We start from the raw sequence: 21,527 nt of genomic DNA, 5'->3' as shown, positions 1-21,527 counted from the left end.
TTACTCTTAATTTAAACTACATAATTATATTATTATTTTACGGTCATTAGGTTTTAGAAAAATTGGTCGCATTATTTCTATTATTACTATTTTATTGTTGTAATTTTGTGGGTATTTCACCTAACCTATCAATTATCTGAGAGTGGTGAGATCCTTTCAGAGTTTCAGACTATCGATCTGACTGCTATACTTTGAGCAATTTACATTCACAACTCAAGCAATCTGACTAGAATCAGCAACCCTCTACCCAAACTCTCTTTCCCCGATTCTGTTATTCCAAAAAGACTCAGAAATTAAAGATGGCATACTCAGGGATCCAGATGTTCATGGAGAAGTTGAACCAGCTTATTAACTGCGACGACATTCCATCCATCAACAAACCAGAAATTATATGAGAAAGGCCTCAATTCCAACTTCTCTATCAAGAGTTGGGCTCGATGACCCAAACCCTTTACATCGACAACCATCAAGACCTCCAAAAACTCAATGATCTGAAGTAACGATTCATATATGCAGCAGAAGAGGTAGAATACAGCGTCGATCTCTTTCTATCCGGTGTTCATATCAGGAATACTACTGATAATTTCCCTACATCTGGAATGTTAGAACAATCGCTCAAGTTTGTCGACAATCAGTTTCTGTCTTGTGTTCACATTAGGAATAATGAACATTTCCCTACATCTGGGGACTTTAAACGATCTCTTGATAATGTTAGGAGATCATTCAAGTCTATCGAGGTAGAATTCATGAGTATGAAGATGGATTCATCTCCAAGACCTCATAGAACGCTAAATCAATCTTCTGCTGCTCAAAGTTCGTTCTCCAGAGGATCAAAGAAACTATTGGATACAATTTTCGTTGGGATTGATCGTGATGCTGAGCTCATAAGAGACAAACTTGTGGAAGATCAAAGGAAGCTAGATGTTGTCTCTATTGTTGGTATGGGTGGAATTGGCAAGACTGCCCTAGCCACCAAAGTATACAATGATGGTTATGTTAAGCATTATTTCCATGTCCGTGTATGGGTCACTGTTTCTCAAACATATGATAAAAGGGGTGTGTTGATTCAAATTCTGGAATCCATCCGTAGTTAACTTGACATTGAAAAGGCTAGTAACTCTCTACTTCGTGAAATGGTGCACAAACATCTAATGGGTCGGAGATATTTGATTGTGATTGATGATATCTGGCACACAGAAACATGGCATGAGTTGAAACTATTTTTCCCCCATGATAACTGTGACAACTCGAGTTTTCGACCTTCGTTGACTTTGACTGATTAGTCGTTTGACTTATTGACTTGTAATGTGCACGTTATGTGATAATGAGACTATTGTGAATATTGCGTGTTGTGTGTTATTGATATAATGTGAACCTGGGAGTACACACTCGAACTAGCTAAGTCTTGTAAAACTTTGTAAAACTTTCACGAATCAACCCGACGAACCGACGAATCAGAAGCTTGATCCGTCAATTCAATCTCGACGAAACAGGAAGTCTGTTTCGCCAACATCACCTCGACGAAACAAGTGTCTCGCCGGCCCATCTGTTTCGCCAAGCCCAGTAAGGGCCCATTACGTGAATACATGTATAATAACGTGAACTGGCTTACATTTTATACCTTTGGCAAATCAGAAAAACCCTAGAACCCTCTGTGTGACGGCAGCCCTTCCTTGGAAGCTAGATCCTTCCTGTTCGATCAATCGTCTCTCTCGAAATCCCTAACTTGGTTAGTATCGTGTACTTGTTCGGTTTGAGTTTTACGCACATTCATGTATCGGATTTTTATCCAAAGCTATGGTTTTATATTCAGGTTGTTGAATGCGTAAGAATGAGTTATGTTTGATTGATTTGTTTTGTGTCTACGAATGAATCATGATTTCAACTTAGGGTTGTGATAGCTTGTTAGAATCTGGGTTAATGTAGAACAAGATGTATGATGCTTATGTTCGTTCGATATTTTCACACCATGATTGCCGTCCGTTTGTAATCGATTAAATGATATGTGTTAGTCTTGTTGATTGGTTACGGATCGGATTGGTGTTATTGTCATGAATCTATCTACGTTTAGTTAACTTACGAATCGCGTATTGATTAGATGATGAATGTACGTTGAACGATTTCTATATGATTACTGGTTGATGAGGTAACGGCTGTCCATGATTATTAGGGTTTCTGTGATGAAACTGTAACTGATTAGCGTAATTGACGTAACTGGCATGTTGACGTAACTGCTGCCTTGACGAACTTGAATGTTTGACGAACTGGAATTCTTGACGAAACAAGATTGTGTTTCGCCAAGAGTAATCGGCGAAACAGGCTTTGTGTTTCGCCAAGGATCATCGACGAAATAGAAATGTGATTGGTCAAAGGATGTTTGACGAAACAGAATGTGTTTCGTCAAACCTGTGATTCGCCAATGTTGTGTTTCGCCGAGGGTAGTTGGCGAAACAGAATATTCTGCACAGTAAACTGACTTAACTCTGTTAGAAGTTAACTGAGATACATGACTGTTGTAAGTATAAGACGTTACATATATGACTACGAATACGTGCAATGTGATACTCGGTGCTCGTTGATGCGATGATTCACTATGATTATATCTACGTGCCAACTTCGTGATTATAAACTGATTATGTATACGTGCCTATCTTAGGACTTGACTGATTGTTTGTGAGCACTTACTGTAACATACCGAGCAAATCAAGGTGAGTTCATTGCATTTTCTCAAGCATGCGTCCCGGTGGTTTGGGACAACGGGTAAACATTTGGAAGGGAAACATTGGGTAAACAACTTAATCGGTTTTGGTTATTGCCTGGAGGGCAATGGGGGTAATTAGTTGATAGCGCTATTAGGTGGGAAACCTCACACCGGGCCGTAAGGACGGGCGTGAACTAATTATCTGGATAAGGCTATGGTTGTTAGAGGCACACTCCTCGGATACATATGGGCACACTCCCTAGGGTATCTAACGATGGCAACATAGCAAACGGTCGTTAAGGGGTACCCACTCCCCGGATACACATGGGCACACTCCCGAGGGTATCTAACATGAGCAACATCGTAACGCAACATTGAATCGCATTAACATACATCTGGTAACTCAACACGTTAACAAAACCTTGAACTCACCAGCGTAGTCTGACACACTTGTTTGCATGCTTGTAGGTCGTTAACCTTGGAACTTGGACTTGCTATCTGGGAGTGCTGGAGTGGTCATGGATCGAAGCTGCTGGATTATTTATAATTGATACATTAGTTTAAGTTTATTTTGAAACAATTACTAAACAACTTATCATATGCTTCCGCTACATAACTCTTGTGAACTGATATTGTGTTTGACATTTAATTTCGGCTATTAATGACATGTTTTATTTAAGTACTTACTATTGGTTCAATGTGATTGGTGGCTCAGACTCTGATGTGTAACACGCCTCGCGGGGTTTCCGCAGGTGGTATTTTGGGGGTGTTACAGTTTGGTATCAGAGCCACTGGTTATAGTGAACTAGGTTTTAAAACATTTTATAAAACCAGACTATAACCAAATACCTTCGAAGAATCGATCATGACACTCAGCTCCAGATCGCAAGGTTCGTCTCCTGATTAGTTTATGCACTACTTCTTTAGTAGTCACACACTCATAACTTGCATGACACGATATACTCGAGACTACGATGACTAGATAGTGAGACACTACTCATCGACTTATGTGAATAGTAAACCTGTGATACCATTCGTTGTGTTGTGTGAACGGGGGAAACTTCGAGCGCAAGCTAAGAGGCACTGAGATAAGCATGCAAATTGCCTTATTATTATGGGTGCACACTTAATAATAACGTGGGGTGCATGCAAGTCCCAGTGAGGCTTATCGAGCGTGAGAAGGGTTCTGCCTTATTATGTGTGAACTTGGTAGTACGTAGATATCAACCTGATACTTGATATCCATCTCGTTTCGATTTCCTGAATCGGTTCATCTTTATATATAGAATCATGAGTGGACGAGGACACGGGCGTGGCAACATCAACATGACTCAGGCTGAGTTGACTGACCTAATCAACACCCGTGTGGCTGAGGCTTTAGCAGCCTATCAAGCTGGTACGGAATGTACCAAGTACTCTTACTCTTATAACGCATACACGTCTTTTCACTCCTGTAACGTGTTTCCTTTTGTCATTTAGGTCAGCAAGCGCAACCTCAACCCAACCAGCCTGCGTGTACGTTCAAAATGTTTATGGACTGTAAGCCACAGACCTTCACCGGGACAGAAGGGGCTGTGGGACTTCTGAGATGGTTCGAGAAAGCAGAGTCTGTGTTCGCTATTTGTAACTGTCCCGCTGGGGACAGGGTGAAATATGCTGCGGGTACCTTGGCTGATGGTGCCCTAACATGGTGGAATGCCCAAGTACAGTTGTTGGGCATCGAGGCAGCGAATGCCACAACTTGGGAAGACTTTAAAGAACTGATCAGGGAGGAGTACTGTCCTCGGGACGAGGTCCAGAAGCTTGAAAACGAATACTACGACTTGAAGATGGTTGGATCTGAAGTTGAAGCGTATGTGAAGCGATTGTATGAACTGGCCGACATGTGCCCAAATTTGTCCCGGCCTATGTCTCGGAGGATTGAGTTATTCATCAAAGGGTTGCCCCCGCGTGTGAAGAGCTTGGTCACTGCAGCCCATCTCAATGATTTGACACAGATCGTTCGTCTGACTCACAAGATTGTGGATCAAGAGGTGGAAAGCGATTCGTTACCCCCGCGTATTTCGGCTACTACTACTGCTACACCCACTGCTACTGCGTCCGCTAATGATAACAAGCGGAAGTGGAGTGATTATGACAAAGCATCCAGTGCTGGCCAGACTCAGAAAAGCCAGACAACGGCAACCGCAACATTAGCCAGTCGTCTTCTGTCAATCAAGGCCAGGGAAGTGGCCACAGCCAGAGTTCGTATGCAGGGAAGAAGCCACGATGTAACAAGTGTGGCTATCATCATTTCGGGTCGTGTACTCGGAAGTGTGATAGGTGTGGTAAGGCGGGCCATGAGGCCAGGGATTGTAGGGCCCCGCAGCCTAAACACCAGCAGCAACAAAACCAGCCGAATCAGAGACAACAGGGACAACCACCCCAGCAGAATCAGGGTTCCAGGAAGGGGTGCTATCAGTGTGGGGATGAGGGTCACTTTAAGCGGGATTGCCCTCAGTTAAACCAGAACGCTAACGACAACAACCGCCCGAATAACAACAATGCTGGAAACAACAACAACAACAACGGCAACAACGGGGGTAATGGTGCTCGGGGCAGAGTGTTTCAGCTTGGAGCAGGGGATGCCAGGAATGACGGCAGCGTTGTAACTGGTACGTTTCCTGTTAACAATCGTATTGCTTCTGTATTATTTGATTCGGGTGCCGATTGGAGTTACGTGTCCCTAGAGTTTAGTCAACGATTAGGGATAACCCCAACACCTTTAGAGGTTAATCAAGTAGTAGAACTAGCAGATGGTAAGACGATAGAAGCCTCCAATGTCCTTTTCGGATGCAAACTAGATCTCGTGGGTCAGGTGTTTGACATTGACCTCCTTCCCGTTACGCTCGGTAGTTTTGACATAGTGGTAGGCATGGATTGGTTGTCTAAGCACCAAGCAGAAATTCTGTGTAAGGAGAAGATTGTGCATATTCCTCTCCCTGATGGAGAGTCACTGTTAGTTCAAGGGCATCGTAGTGGGACGATGGTTGGGATTATCACGGCCATGCGTGCACAACAGTATCTACAAAAGGGGTATCCTGCACTGTTAGCGTTAGTTACCAACGCTCAGTCTGAAGAGAGTAAGATCGAGGATCTACCAGTGGTGCGAGAATTCGCTGATGTATTCCCAGAGGAACTACCAGGGTTACCTCCTCACCGTCAAGTAGAATTTCAGATTGATCTTGCACCGGGAGCGGCTCCAATTGCTCGAGCTCCTTACCGGTTAGCACCTGGAGAGTTACAGGAACTGTCCAATCAATTGCAGGAGTTGTTGGACAGGGGTTTCATTCGACCCAGTTCTTCGCCTTGGGGAGCCCCAGTTCTGTTCGTAAAGAAGAAAGACGGGTCATTCCGTATGTGTATCGACTATCGAGAACTCAACAAGGTGACCATTAAGAACCGCTATCCGTTACCACGCATCGACGACTTGTTTGACCAGTTGCAAGGGTCAAGCTTCTATTCAAAGATCGACTTAAGGTCGGGTTATCACCAGGTAAGGGTTAGAGAAGAAGACGTTCCCAAGACAGCTTTTCGAACGCGCTACGGACACTACGAGTTTTTGGTCATGCCGTTTGGATTGACGAATGCACCAGCGGTCTTCATGGATCTCATGAACCGTGTATGTAAGCCATATCTCGACGAGTTTGTTATAGTATTTATTGACGACATCTTGGTTTATTCAAAGAACAAGGAGGATCACGAGCGTCACCTACGTCTCATCTTAGAACTTTTGAGAAGGGAACAACTGTATGCTAAGTTTTCTAAGTGCGATTTTTGGATTCGAGAAGTGCATTTCCTTGGGCACGTTGTTAACGAGAAAGGGATACATGTGGATCCTGCGAAAGTAGACGCAGTTAAGAATTGGGCGGCACCAAAGACTCCTTCTGAGGTGCGACAATTTCTTGGTCTCGCTGGATATTATCGGAGGTTTATTAGAGATTTCTCGAAGATCGCACAACCCCTCACTTCGCTGACACAGAAGAACACGGTATACTCTTGGGGAACGAAGCAGGAAGAGGCCTTCTAGTTATTAAAGCAGAAACTTTGCAGCGCACCGATTTTGTCTTTACCAGAGGGTACCGAAGATTTTGTGGTCTACTGTGATGCATCTATTCAGGGTCTCGGATGTGTGTTAATGCAACGCAAGAAGGTGATAGCCTATGCCTCGCGACAGTTGAAGATTCATGAGAAAAACTACACGACACACGACTTGGAGTTAGGAGCGGTGGTATTTGCGTTGAAGATCTGGAGGCACTATCTGTACGGTACCAAATGCACCATCTACACCGACCATAGGAGTCTTCAGCATATCTTCGACCAGAAAGAATTGAATATGCGGCAACGGCGATGGGTTGAGTTATTGAACGATTATGAATGTGCCATCAAGTATCATCCGGGCAAGGCGAACGTTGTAGCTGACGCCCTCAGCAGAAAGGATAATGCACCTAGGCGTGTACGAGCATTGCAACTCATGATCCAGTCCAATCTTCCTTCCCAGATACGAAACGCTCAGTTAGAAGCGTTGAAACCAGAGAACGTTCAAGCTGAAGCTTTACGCGGCTCAAGGCAACGACTAGAACAAAAGGGAGACGGTGCTTACTATGTAACCGGACGCATCTGGGTTCCACTCTATGGTGACTTACGACAACTTGTAATGGATGAGGCACATAAGTCACGTTACTCCGTACATCCTGGATCAGATAAGATGTACCACGACTTGAAAACTACATACTGGTGGCCCAGCATGAAAGCCCATATAGCGACATACGTCAGTAAATGTTTGACTTGTGCTAAAGTCAAGGCGGAACATCAAAAGCCCTCAGGTCTACTGCAGCAACCAGAGATACCCACATGGAAGTGGGAACAGATCGCCATGGATTTCGTGACAGGACTACCAAGAACTCAGGCCGGAAACGATACCATTTGGGTGGTTATTGATCGTCTCACGAAGTCAGCACATTTCTTAGCAATCAAGGAGACAGACAAGTTTTCGCAACTAGCAGCGGTTTATCTTAAAGAGGTCGTCTCTAGGCATGGGGTACCAACTTCTATCATCTCAGATCGAGATCCGCGTTTCACTTCAGAGTTATGGCAGTCAATGCATAAATCGTTCGGTTCCTAACTCGACATGAGTACCGCTTATCACCCGCAGACGGATGGTCAAAGCGAGCGCACCATCCAGACACTTGAAGACATGCTGCGGGCATGTGTAATTGATTTCGGGAAGGGGTGGGAGAAACACTTGCCATTGATAGAGTTCTCCTATAACAACAGCTACCATACAAGTATTAAGGCAGCTCCGTTCGAAGCACTGTACGGACGGAAATGCCGTTCACCTCTCTGCTGGCTTGAGGTGGGTGATAGTCAGATCACAGGCCCTGAGTTTGTGCTTGAAGCGTCAGAAAGCATTGTGCAGATCCGAAACCGTATGGCCGCAGCTCGCGACCGCCAGAAAAGCTACGCTGACAAGCGTAGTAAACTGTTAGAATTTGAAGTTAATGATCGCGTTATGTTAAAGGTCTCACCCTGGAAGGGTGTGGTGCGTTTTGGGAAACGCGGCAAACTAAACCCCCGTTACGTAGGACCCTTCAAAATTATGGAACGAATTGGAAAGGTAGCTTACAGGTTGGAATTACCTGCTGAGTTGGGTAATGTTCACGATGTATTTCACGTGTCGCAGTTAAAGAAGTGTTTGGTTGACGAAACACTAGTTGTACCATTTCAAGAGTTGAAAATAGATGACAAGTTACAGTTTGTCGAAGAACCTATTGAGATCATGGATCGGGAAGTTAAAGTGCGTAAGCATAGTCGTATACCCATTGTGAGAGTTCGTTGGAACTCAAGACGTGGTCCGGAGTTCACGTGGGAACGTGAGGACCAGATGGAACGCAAGTATCCACACTTATTTCCCAAAGACAAGACCAAGCCTAGCAATTCTGCATCTCATGTAACTAGTGAATTTCGGGACGAAATTCCCATTCAAGTTGGGGATGATGTGACACCCGCGGGTAATGCACAGTCATCCTGATTAGCATCGCATCGTGTTCCGGACGGCCTATCAAATTTCGGGACGAAATTTCTTTCAAGTTGGGGATGATGTGACAACTCGAGTTTTCGACCTTCGTTGACTTTGACTGATTAGTCGTTTGACTTATTGACTTGTAATGTGCACGTTATGTGATAATGAGACTATTGTGAATATTGCGTGTTGTGTGTTATTGATATAATGTGAACCTGGGAGTACACACTCGAACTAGCTAAGTCTTGTAAAACTTTCACGAATCAACCCGACGAACCGACGAATCAGAAGCTTGATCCGTCAATTCAATCTCGACGAAACAGGAAGTCTGTTTCGCCAACATCACCTCGACGAAACAAGTGTCTCGCCGGCCCATCTGTTTCGCCAAGCCCAGTAAGGGCCCATTACGTGAATACATGTATAATAACGTGAACTGGCTTACATTTTATACCTTTGGTAAATCAGAAAAACCCTAGAACCCTCTGTGTGACGGCAGCCCTTCCTTGGAAGCTAGATCCTTCCTGTTCGATCAATCGTCTCTCTCGAAATCCCTAACTTGGTTAGTATCGTGTACTTGTTCGGTTTGAGTTTTACGCACATTCATGTATCGGATTTTTATCCAAAGCTATGGTTTTATATTCAGGTTGTTGAATGCGTAAGAATGAGTTATGTTTGATTGATTTGTTTTGTGTCTACGAATGAATCATGATTTCAACTTAGGGTTGTGATAGCTTGTTAGAATCTGGGTTAATGTAGAACAAGATGTATGATGCTTATGTTCGTTCGATATTTTCACACCATGATTGCCGTCCGTTTGTAATCGATTAAATGATATGTGTTAGTCTTGTTGATTGGTTATGGATCGGATTGGTGTTATTGTCATGAATCTATCTACGTTTAGTTAACTTACGAATCGCGTATTGATTAGATGATGAATGTACGTTGAACGATTTCTATATGATTACTGGTTGATGAGGTAACGGCTGTCCATGATTATTAGGGTTTCTGTGATGAAACTGTAACTGATTAGCGTAATTGACGTAACTGGCATGTTGACGTAACTGCTGCCTTGACGAACTTGAATGTTTGACGAACTGGAATTCTTGACAAAACAAGATTGTGTTTCGCCAAGAGTAATCGGCGAAACAGGCTTTGTGTTTCGCCAAGGATCATCGACGAAATAGAAATGTGATTGGTCAAAGGATGTTTGACGAAACAGAATGTGTTTCGTCAAACCTGTGATTCGCCAATGTTGTGTTTCGCCGAGGGTAGTTGGCGAAACAGAATATTCTGCACAGTAAACTGACTTAACTCTGTTAGAAGTTAACTGAGATACATGACTGTTGTAAGTATAAGACGTTACATATATGACTACGAATACGTGCAATGTGATACTCGGTGCTCGTTGATGCGATGATTCACTATGATTATATCTACGTGCCAACTTCGTGATTATAAACTGATTATGTATACGTGCCTATCTTAGGACTTGACTGATTGTTTGTGAGCACTTACTGTAACATACCGAGCAAATCAAGGTGAGGTCATTGCATTTTCTCAAGCATGCGTCCCGGTGGTTTGGGACAACGGGTAAACATTTGGAAGGGAAACATTGGGTAAACAACTTAATCGGTTTTGGTTATTGCCTGGAGGGCAATGGGGGTAATTAGTTGATAGCGCTATTAGGTGGGAAACCTCACACCGGGCCGTAAGGACGGGCGTGAACTAATTATCTGGATAGGGCTATGGTTGTTAGAGGCACACTCCTCGGATACATATGGGCATACTCCCTAGGGTATCTAATGATGGCAACATAGCAAACGGTCGTTAAGGGGTACCCACTCCCCGGATACACATGGGCACACTCCCTAGGGTATCTAACATGAGCAACATCGTAACGCAACATTGAATCGCATTAACATACATCTGGTAACTCAACACGTTAACAAAACCTTGAACTCACCAGCGTAGTCTGACACACTTGTTTGCATGCTTGTAGGTCGTTAACCTTGGAACTTGGACTTGCTATCTGGGAGTGCTGGAGTGGTCATGGATCGAAGCTGCTGGATTATTTATAATTGATACATTGGTTTAAGTTTATTTTGAAACAATTACTAAACGACTTATCATATGCTTCCGCTACATAACTCTTGTGAACTGATATTGTGTTTGACATTTAATTTCGGCTATTAATGACATGTTTTATTTAAGTACTTACTATTGGTTCAATGTGATTGGTGGCTCAGACTCTGATGTGTAACACGCCTCGCGGGGTTTCCGCAGGTGGTATTTTGGGGGTGTTACAATAACAATGGAAGTCGAATTCTGCTAACTAGTCGCCTCACTGAAGTTGCTAAGCATGCAAATTCAGATGGATTGATTCATTACTTAGGATATTTGAACAAAGAAAAAGGTTGGGAGTTGTTGTGTGAGAAGGTGTTCCATGGTAATGAGTGCCTTGAATGGTCAATTAAACTTGGAATGCAAATAGTAAAAAAATTGTCAAGGATTACCATTTGCAATAGTTGTCATTGCTGGAGTTCTAGCAAAAGAAGCATGTAGTGAAGAGTTTTGGGAGGAAATTGCTCACAAGACCAGTTTGTACATTGTTGGTGACCAGAATGGATGCATGGAAACATTAGGTTTAAGTTACAATCATCTTCCTCTGCACTTGAGAGAGTGCTTTCTTTATCTTGGTGGCTTCCCAGAAGACTTTAAGTTTGAAGTAAAAAGGTTGATGTGGTTATGGGTGGCTGAGGGATTCATTCAACAAGATGGAAATAGAAGCTTGGAGGATATTGCAAAGGGTTACCTCATGGATCTAGTTGACAGAAATCTTGTAATTGTAGCAGGAAGAAGAAAGTCAAATGGAGGTTTGAAAGCTTGTAAAATGCATGATCTTATAGGGAGCTATGCTTGAAAAAAACTAAGGAAGAAGGATTCAAGCTTCAATTTTCTGATGCTATTACACAACCATACAAGCCGCTCCGTATGTTCATAAATGAAGATATTGACATTCCAACCGCCCAAAACCTGCGATCGATTGTGTCCTTTAGTTATTTCAAATCCTTGGGTGATGCCATTGCAAATGATTTCCGTTCCTTTGTGCTACTTAGGGTGTTAGATCTACAAAAGTGTAAATTGGATTATTTTCCCGAAGGCGCGGAATTGCTAGTTCACTTGAGGTATCTTACAATTCGGGCTGATTTACATGTACTCCCACTTTCAATATGCAATTTCTGGAGCCTTCAAACCCTCATAGTGTATGTTATGTATGATGGTTGTATTATTTTGCCCAGAGAGATATCCAATTTGGTAAATCTGAGGCATTTGTTGACTTGTCCTCCATACAGTGGTACCTGTAGTTTTCTACATTCCATTGGAAAACCATTGAATTTGCAAACTATCTCAAATGTGAATTTGCCAGGCGGGGTAGATGATTTTCAAAAGTATTTTCCCTATATTAAGGAACTTCACTGCATCACTTGCACAGAAAAGCAAAAGGACTTCAAATCTCTCAGCTACCTTGAAAAGCTTAAATTAAAGGCCGACTTTGGAAGAAGCGTGAAGTGCTTTACATTCCCAGCATCATTGAAATTACTTACATTGAGGAAGTGTAGTCTAGCATGGAGTGAAATGTCATTCATTCAGTCGTTACCTAATCTCCAGGTTCTCAAACTGCATTACGATGCCTTTGTTGGAAGCTGCTGGAACACAGATGAAAAAGAGTTTCAACAGCTAAAATTCTTGAGACTTATGGGTTTAGATATCAAACAATGGGAAGCCTGTAGTATAAGCTTCCCGTGTCTCAGGCAGTTAGAAATTTTCTGGTGCTCCGATCTTGAAGAAATCCCTCTTGAAATTGGGGACATACCAACGCTTGAGCTAATTAAAATTGAAGGATGTAGGCCATGTGTTGGTGAATCAGTTAGAAGAATTGAAGAAGAGCAACGTGATTTGGGAAACTTCAACCTAAAGATCCACTTTGAAGATGAGGAATATGATTAGCGATATAGGTCTAGAGTAAAAGGGTCACTACAATAGAGGGAAGACGTGTGTTGAAAGATGAAAGGAAAGAAATTAACCAAAATTATAGCAAGACACATCGGTGTTGTCGTCCTGGATCAGAGGATGGCTGAGGAAAAGAATACATGGAAACTCTAAACTGAGGGGGTGCCTGCCTGTGCCAAAGAAAGCTTCGAATCTAAGAGAGGTAGGCCTCCACTTGTCATAGAAGCTTCATATCATTTTTTTGCAAAAAAAGTTATGCTTTTTACGTACGCATGAAAAAAACATCAACTCTCTCTCTTTTTTTTTTCTGCTAGTTATTTACAAAACAAAAGCTGTAGAAAACGAGCAGTATGGAAAGTTACATTTATAAGATTTTCATTTATTCTTGAGCATGCGAGTTAGATTTTAACGTGTTTATAATACAAGTTCAAAATTTATGTTGTACTGTTGTTCGTTTATTGCACTTAACTTGCATTCATCATACGAAAAAGATATGAAATTATTTTTCGGCTTTCTAACTAAAATTCATTTATTTACAAAATAATAAAACCGACCAAACCCAAGCAATGTGACAATGTCAAACTGTGAGTGTATATTATTCCAAACCATAATTGCCGACAAAGATATTTTACCCAAAACCATAATTGCAAAACAGCTGATTTGCAATTAACCGCTAAACTTGAAAATTTTTGGAATGTTTGTCCAGCCCAGCTAACCATAACTTAAACCAACCCAACCAGTTTGGTTTTATACTTTTTAAAGCGTGAGTAGCAGTTCCACACAGAAATTAGCCCAAAACCCGTGAAATCAAACCACTTGGCGAAAAAAAAAAGAAAAATGATATGTTAATTACATTTCATGCCCCATTAAAAATGTGAGAACACACAGCAAATGCAAGAGTAGAGTATGGAGATGTCAAATAAATGAGAAGTCTCAAAACATACTAGAGAACAAATTTAAAAAAGATCAAGTAACATAATATTCTGCTAGTTATTTACAAAACAAAAGCTGTAGAAAACGAGCAGTCTGGAAAGTGTGTCCTTTAGACTATCTTCAATGTTAAGAGAACCCTTGGACGCCCTTACCTGCCTAGTCATTTGCCACATCATATCCTCACAAATCCTTACAAATCTTTATAAATCCTTATAAACTTCAATTTCACTTCCAACCATACAAACATGAAACATCCTTACATATCTTTACATTTTCCACATCATCACTAATTTTTCCTATATTTTCATTGTATTTAAGTTACTAAAATGTATTTAAATAATTAAATAACTGATAAAAGTAAATAAGTTGTATCTAACATACAAGTAAACTTGATTTTAGAAAATGTAAATAGATAGACACATGCAACAGATTAATTTTTAATTTTTTTTTTAGGTAAATAATTGTTTCATTCCAATCACGAGGGCAAATTAGTTTAACTCAATTGAAGGGGTGAATGTAAAACTTTTGATAATAAAATAAAAAGTTTTCCTCATTGTTGACTGTTAGACTTCATCTCCTTCACATCACTTTAGTTTATCCATTAAAGCTTCATAAGCTTTCGATGTCTTCACAGCCGTTTCTTGCTCCAATATAGCTCTATATAAACTGAAAATTTCCATTAATAAATAGAGAACAGAAAAGGAAATGGCTCAAGAACTGAGACAACCCAAGCCCTTAACTTTGGGTGTCTCACCTTTGGACATCCTCAGGCGGCTGGCTCCAGCGCGACGCCTGACTTCGGGTGGCTCCGACGTGGCTCGGACGACCTGATTTTGGATGCGTTGAAGATAGTCTTAGAACAGCCTTGTTCGATACTGAATCGCCACATCCACATTTAACTTAACTGACAATAAATAATAAAACAAAAGTGATCAGAAACCGAATAACAAATACTATGCATTGGTTACATGGTCACCCTTCAGGAGTGCCTCAACTATTAGTTAAATGTATGTATCGCACTCTTGATGTTAAAAAGCGCGCCACAGGCGCGCTTAAGCGCGAGGCATGCACTCTGGGGCTTTTCACTCAGCGCCTAGAGTAATTACAAGAAGCGTCAAACACACTACAAGAATGGTAGGCCTTTAGCGGCGACACCATTAGCGGCGACGGGCCTAATGTCGATCCGTGTCACACACCCTAAGACCAAACCCCAGCCGTTGATCAAAATCCTGATCTAACGGTTGGGGACTTAAAAGGCAACACCGGCGACATAAAGTAGGTTATTAGCGGCGACAGCTGTCTCCGCTAAAAGTCTGTGTCCCACATTAAATCCTAGCCACACAAATCTTATCCTGGTTAACCCAATAGCGGCGACCAATGATCAATACCGGCGACATGCTGTCTCAGCTAAAAGTCGAAACGTAAAACTCCTTTATCAGCGACTTTCCCTCTTTCCTCTTCACTTTTCCCCCCAAAACTCTTCCTTCCACCGCCGGAGACACCCGATTTTTGGCCCAATTGGTTAGTTTAACTTGTTTTATGTTACATTTCTTCTCTACATTTGTTACATACGTGTTATAGGCTTTAATTTTTGCTATTTTTTGTGTATTTTTGTGTTTGTGGAAGAAACTCCGGTCACCACCATCTCTTCTGGTCACCACCTTCACTTCTCCGGTCACCACCTGAAAAACCGGTTAGTTTTTTTTTTTTTTTTAAGTTTAGAAATTCTATAATTTTTAGTTTCGGTATGTAAATTGTGCATGTTAGTATGTATGTTTGTATGATTGTTAGTATGTAAATTGTATAATTTTTAGTTTAAGTTGTATGTGGGTATGTAAGTGTATGAATGAATGTATGTAAGTTTGTATAATTGTTAGTATGTAAATTGTATAATGTAGGTTTATTTGAAAAATGTGTATGTAAATTGTATAATGGTTAGTTTTTTTTTTTTTTAAAGTTTAGAACTTGTATAATTTTTAGTTTAGTATGTTAGTATGTATGTTTGTATAATTGTTAGTATGTAAATTGTATAATTTTTAGTTTAAGTTGTATGTGGCTATGTAAGTGTATGAATGAATGTATGTATGTTTGTATAATTGTTAGTATGTAAATTGTATAATGTAGGTGTATTTGAAAAATGTGTATGTAAATTGTATAATGGTTAGTTTTTTTTTTAAAGTTTAGAAATTGTATAATTTTTAGTTTAGGTATGTAAATTGTGTATGTTAGTATGTATGTTTGTATAATTGTTAGTATGTAAATTGTATAATCTTAGTATGTAAATTGTAAATTGTTAGTATGTTATATAATTGTTGTATGTTAGTATGTTGGTGAAAAATGTACATAACGAGCTTAGAAATACCCGCCCGAAATTGATTAAGAACATAACAAGCTTAAAAAACTGTGCCCGAAATTGATTAAGAACATAACAAGCTTAGAAACACCCGCCCGAAATTGATTTAGAAATTAATTTCGGGTTGTCCCCGTTTATCTTGGGATTGCTTTTTGAATACTTTATCTCATTTAGGATGTGAATGTGTATTACATGATTGTTTGTTTAAGAAGGATTCGGTTATCATTTTCTCTTTGCTCCTCGGGTATATATATCATTACATATATACTTGGGAGCTAAGAGGAAATGCTGTCGAATTTTTTTTAAACAAGCAATCATGTAATACACATTCACATATGAGATAAAATGTTCAAAAAGTGGGTTTAGCAGCCTACCCTTGTCTTGTTAATCCTAAATTAGATTTCCTTTCAGTTGCATAATGCCTATCGATAAAAGTTGGATTGATTCCCCACGTCATTCAACTCACTACAAGCAAGGACTAGAGTCATTTATCGAGATGTGTGAAAGAGTGATAAAAAACCACGATGAAGTTAGATGTCCGTGTACCAAATGTAAAAATTCCGGCTTAAAAACTATGGCAGAAATGAAATACCATTTGCGTATTAACAGTTTTTGGAAGGAATACACGAAGTGGAGCTATCACAGGGACACGACTCCAATTGTAGAAGTAAACGATGTTGCGCCACAAGACGGTATGGTAAACGTTATTGAAGACATTAGGGGGGAGCGTATGGAAGAAGATACATACCTTAACCAAGAGAACTCGAATGGAGATGGTAGCGGTGTTGTTGATGATTTTGAAGACCTGGTGAAGGAAGTTGAAACAGAATTATATCCTGGTTGTACCAAGTTTTCTTCGACCTTTTAGCAAAGCTTATGAATATAAAGGATACGTACCATTTTCAAAATGAAGGAGTAGATCGACTCCTCTCGTTGTTGCGAGAGTCAATGCTAGAAGGCAACAAGATTCCCCCTTCGTATTATGTAGCTAAGAAGACATTTAAGAAGATTGGTTTGGCATATGAGATGATAGATGTGTGCACAAATGATTGTGCTCTCTTTTGGAAAGAAAACGAGTCCTTGCAAAATTGTCCCGTTTGTAATGAGAGTCGATGGATCGATAAAGACACAAAAGGCACGAAGGTGGCTCGTAAGGTGTTACGATACTTTCCTTTGACGCCTAGACTACGACGTTTGTATTGTTCAAGGCACACAGCGAAAGATATGATATGGCATAGTACCGGACGATCGGAAGATGGGACTATGCGTCATCCAGTTGATGGATCTGCATGGCAAGACTTTGATAAAAAGTACCCAAACTTCGCGATGGAGCCACGAAATGTTCGCTTAGGGCTTGCAGCTGACGGTTTTAATCCCTTTAACAACGGTAGGGGATCCTCGACTCATAGCACATGGCCGGTTATACTCACCACATATAATCTGCCTCCCTGGCTATGCATGCGAGAGTCCACATTCATGTTGACCTTGTTGATTCCTGGCCCTAAATCACCGGGGAAAGACATGGACGTTTTCCTTAGACCGTTAGTGGATGAGCTTAAGCAATTGTGGAAGACAGGTGTACGTACTAAAGACGCAGCAACAAACACATACTTCACAATGAAGGAGGCGTTGTTATGGACCATAAATGACTTTCCAGCCCGTAGTAGCCTATCAGGTTGGAGCGGACAAGGCTACATGGCATGCCCAACTTGTAACCAATACACTCCTTCAATACGTGTAACTGGTAAATGTGCTTATGTTGGTCATCGCCGGTTCTTAGATGCCAACCATCCTTGGAGAACAAGTCTCGACTTTAACGGGAGAACCATAATATCCACCTGCGTTTTTTGACATTATGGTTCATTTACTTGTGCATTTACCTGATGAAGCGATTGCGGGAGGTCCAGTAGCTTTTAGATGGATGTATCCATTTGAAAGGTACATGAAAAAACTAAAGAACTATGTCAAAAACCCGGCAAGGCCTGAAGGTTGTACAGCTGAAGGTTATGTGCTTGAAGAAGCTCTAACATTTTGTTCAATGTACCTTAAAGATGTTCAGACTAAGTTCAATCACCCAGATAGAAACGATGATGTCGTTGTTGAAAAAAGAAAGTTATGGGTGTTTGAGTCCAAATGTCGTTATGTTGGCGCAAGAAAGGAGAAATATCTATTATTCATCGAAAAAAGCAAGATGGAATGGTTTGTCCTCGAAAACTGCGCAGAAGTTAGGGAGTACATGAAGTGAGTGCTTCTATCTTTAACATTTCATAATCTGTTAATTGGTATTTCTCATTCCTTTCTTATATTTGTCATCAATGTAGTGAATTCAAACATACACATCCCCATGATGATCTTAAAACCAAATTTCCGGGATGGTTTCTCCATAAGGTATAATACATATATAACACTCATTACTCTATACTTGCTAGGTAATACATATATAACAAACATTATTACTCTATATTTGTTAGGTCCATTCGATGAAAACACAAAATTCTCCAGAATTCCACCCGGAGTTGTATGCTCTTTCAATTTGTGCGAAAATGACTGCTTACACTTACACTGCTTGCATAATCAACGGTGTTAGGTTTAAGAGACTTGAACGTGATGCAAAATGCGCAACGCAAAACTCTGGCATGGAAGTGGTTGGAGAGAACGGTGTGAAATTTTATGGCCAATTAGAAGAAATTATTGAGTTACGTTATACAAATGATTATTCCACTGTCCTATTTCGGTGCAAGTGGTTTGATACTCAAAGGGGTGTAAACCATGACAATAATATCACCAGTATAAGCACTGAACATGAATGGGACAAAGACGATCAACTCATATTTGCTTCGCAAGCCAAACAAGTGTTCTTCATCCAAGAAACGTCTCGAAACCAAAAAAATAAACATAGGTGGGTAGTCGAAAATGTTAATCATCGAAGAATTTGGGATCGGCCATTAAGTGATGACCGCGTTAATAAGGTTCAAAATGTTGACAAACACTTAGAAGATAGGGACATTGTCGACAACAACTCTTCATCTGACTGTCCACTTGTCATTGACTTGACCCAATACTTTCAAATTGGATCTTCTCATGTTATTGCGGGTGAGCCTTCAATTGAAGTTGATCCCCCAACGGCCACCGTCGATGAAGTGTTTGAAGTCGAGACTGATAGTGATGAGGTCGAGGCTGATTATGATGAGGATGATCCCGATTATGTGGAGTCTGACTAAAAGAAAAGTTATTGTAATTTATATTGATTTGTAATTGATAAACACTTGTTTGAAATATTTATTGTAATTTGAGTTACACTTGTTGTACTTTCCCTTAATTTCTATTAGATACACATGCTGTAACATTTGTAACTTTATAGGGATTATGTTTTCTGTATTGTTGATATTCGCTTATCTGATGGCTGATGTGGCCCCCTGGGGACATGGGGGTGACGGCGCTGGTGATCCACCGCTTCCTCCTGGTGGATTTCGTGGCACACACGAGACAGACGGTAAGTCTTTTACTAAATTATTTTGGGGGGGGGGGTAGTTGCACGGACCTCCCATCCGCCGGAGTATTGCAACTCCGCAAGCTAACAACGTCCCAATGTTGCCTGGCGGTGAGTACCCACGGTGAAGAGCCCCAACACCCCAATAGGGCATTGCCGGTAGTCGAACCGGTGACCTCAAGAAGAGGCCTGGGTGGGACTGGCCAACTGGGCTACCCCAGAAGGTTTTTACTAAATTATTTTACTAAATTATTTTGTAGTCCTTATATTTTTTATATTATAAATGTTGTTACTAATTATTTTTGTTTTAATTGCAGCGGTTCCCCCGAAGAAGGTTAGGGGGAAAGCAAAAAACGAGAAACTAAGGCGTCTGGTAAAAGCGGGGGGGCCTGTATCGCTTACGTTTGACAGGCAGGTGACGTATACCCCTGTTGGTAAAACAAGGGATATGTTTTCACGGGAGGCCGGCCTGTATATGTGGCGGTCCATCCCGTTCGATAAAATTGGATGGGATAACGTTGAACAACATTACAAGGATGCCCTCATGAACCACTTACGGGTAAACAACTTATATGCATAAAATTTTATCAAATATTTAAGCACACGCAAATCTAATTTATATATGATATTTTAACTTTTTTATTTAATTTGTAGGAAAATTTCAATTTTGATGAAGTGGAACGTGATATAGAGGCCAAAAACTTGACGGGTGGCATTAGGGCTGTGCTTATGAAGCGGTACTCTGACCGCAAGCACGATGCTAAAAAATTATTTAAGAGCAAGGGAGGTTACAATGATCTTGAGAGTGCAAGGGCATTCCATCCCGCGGATATGCCCTATGATAACTGGTTGAGAACCATCGAGGGTTTCCGGGAAGAAAAATATATTAAAAGAAGCAAGGCCAACACACTAGTACGCGAGAAACAACAATTCCCATACCGTGGGGGGACATCTTTGTACGGTAGCACCGCCTATAAAAATGTAATGTTTTATGTATGTGTGCGTGTGTGTAAGCTTTTGTTTATTTAATGTCTAATCTAAATTTAATGTTAAACAGGATATAGGATATAGGTTGGGTACCTACGTATGCTAAAACCCACACGGACAATCAAGGGAATTGGGTTGATCCGGTTGCTGAACAAAATTACGTAAGTATTTCTTTTAAGTATTATTTTCTATAACAAATATATATATATATATATATATATATGTATACACATATATATTTAATCATCTTCGTAAAATACAGCGGAACATACAACACGCGACAAGTGAATGGAGCGGTGAGGGTGCGCCAATTGCCCCGTATCAGGAAGCGTTGGGTGAGCGGCAAGGATGGTACCGCGGGATGGGGCCTAAAACTTCTTCCAACACGTCCTCGCACTCGTCATCTAACATGTCGTCTTCGCAATCTCGGACGCAAGAACCCTTTTCCGAGGTAAACTACGCAATTTATAAAATGACAAACGAACGCATGTTTCCTTGTTAAATATATGTTGGTAGCGTTAATTAATATGCTAATATACGTTTTGCTATCTATTTTTGTAGGATTTTGTTAACAGCTTGTTCCAAACCCGGTCATTTTTGAACCAACTTAACAACTATCTTGCTTCACAAGGAAAGGGAAAAGGAAAGTCAAAAGACTACGATTCTGACAACTTATTCGATAATGAATCCGACGATGAACCCAACGATTACGATGACGATGAGTGACTTGTTTTTAATGTATGCTTTGGATTTAATTAAACGTTGTAGGATATAATGTATGACTTAAACGTAGTTTTTAAGTATATTACCTTTAGTATATGTTGATAATGTTCATGGCGTATGCGTGCGTTGTTTGAAAATAGGCAGGTTTTGTTTTTTTTCGGCCGTAAAACTGGCTGGGCAGCTGTATATACAGCTGCTGTATTAAAAAAAAACAGACTTTTAGCGGCGACACGTGTCGCCGCTATTGCTTTTCAACCTTTACCGACGA

At 40.8% G+C, this 21,527-nt stretch overlaps 1 protein-coding gene, 1 long non-coding RNA gene and 1 pseudogene across 2 annotated transcripts; all 3 read left to right on the top strand.

Annotated features, from left to right (window-relative positions):
- The first annotated feature begins 176 nt into the window (after window positions 1-176).
- LOC110925552 lies at window positions 177-12,770 on the top strand (annotated as a pseudogene).
- A 5,456-nt stretch (window positions 12,771-18,226) lies between these two features.
- On the top strand, window positions 18,227-18,632 carry LOC110921262. The gene is made up of 3 exons (XR_002582311.2): window positions 18,227-18,300; window positions 18,381-18,447; window positions 18,531-18,632. It is a non-coding gene; the product is annotated as an uncharacterized LOC110921262 (long non-coding RNA).
- An 826-nt stretch (window positions 18,633-19,458) lies between these two features.
- Window positions 19,459-21,262, top strand: LOC110924343. Its single transcript, XM_022168361.2, has 6 exons — window positions 19,459-19,552; window positions 19,867-20,108; window positions 20,204-20,530; window positions 20,614-20,697; window positions 20,799-20,987; window positions 21,098-21,262. Exons 1-6 carry the CDS (start codon window positions 19,459-19,461, stop codon window positions 21,260-21,262), a joined length of 1,101 nt encoding a protein of 366 aa, XP_022024053.1.
- The last annotated feature ends 265 nt before the right edge of the window (window positions 21,263-21,527 follow it).

The sequence above is a fragment of the Helianthus annuus genome, chromosome 17 (assembly GCF_002127325.2).
Source record: "Helianthus annuus cultivar XRQ/B chromosome 17, HanXRQr2.0-SUNRISE, whole genome shotgun sequence".
NCBI lineage: Eukaryota > Viridiplantae > Streptophyta > Magnoliopsida > Asterales > Asteraceae > Helianthus > Helianthus annuus.
This window is presented reverse-complemented; position numbering and strand designations above follow the sequence as displayed.

What these genes read in the sequence shown, in the direction of transcription:
- LOC110924343 (XM_022168361.2), top strand. Translation starts at nt 19,459, where the DNA reads ATGGCTGATGTGGCCCCCTGGGGACATGGGGGTGACGGCGCTGGTGAT. An exon ending in CGGTTGCTGAACAAAATTAC is followed by an intron (nt 20,698 to 20,798) that starts GTAAGTATTTCT and finishes CGTAAAATACAG; the next exon opens with CGGAACATACAACACGCGAC. An exon ending in CGCAAGAACCCTTTTCCGAG is followed by an intron (nt 20,988 to 21,097) that starts GTAAACTACGCA and finishes CTATTTTTGTAG; the next exon opens with GATTTTGTTAACAGCTTGTT.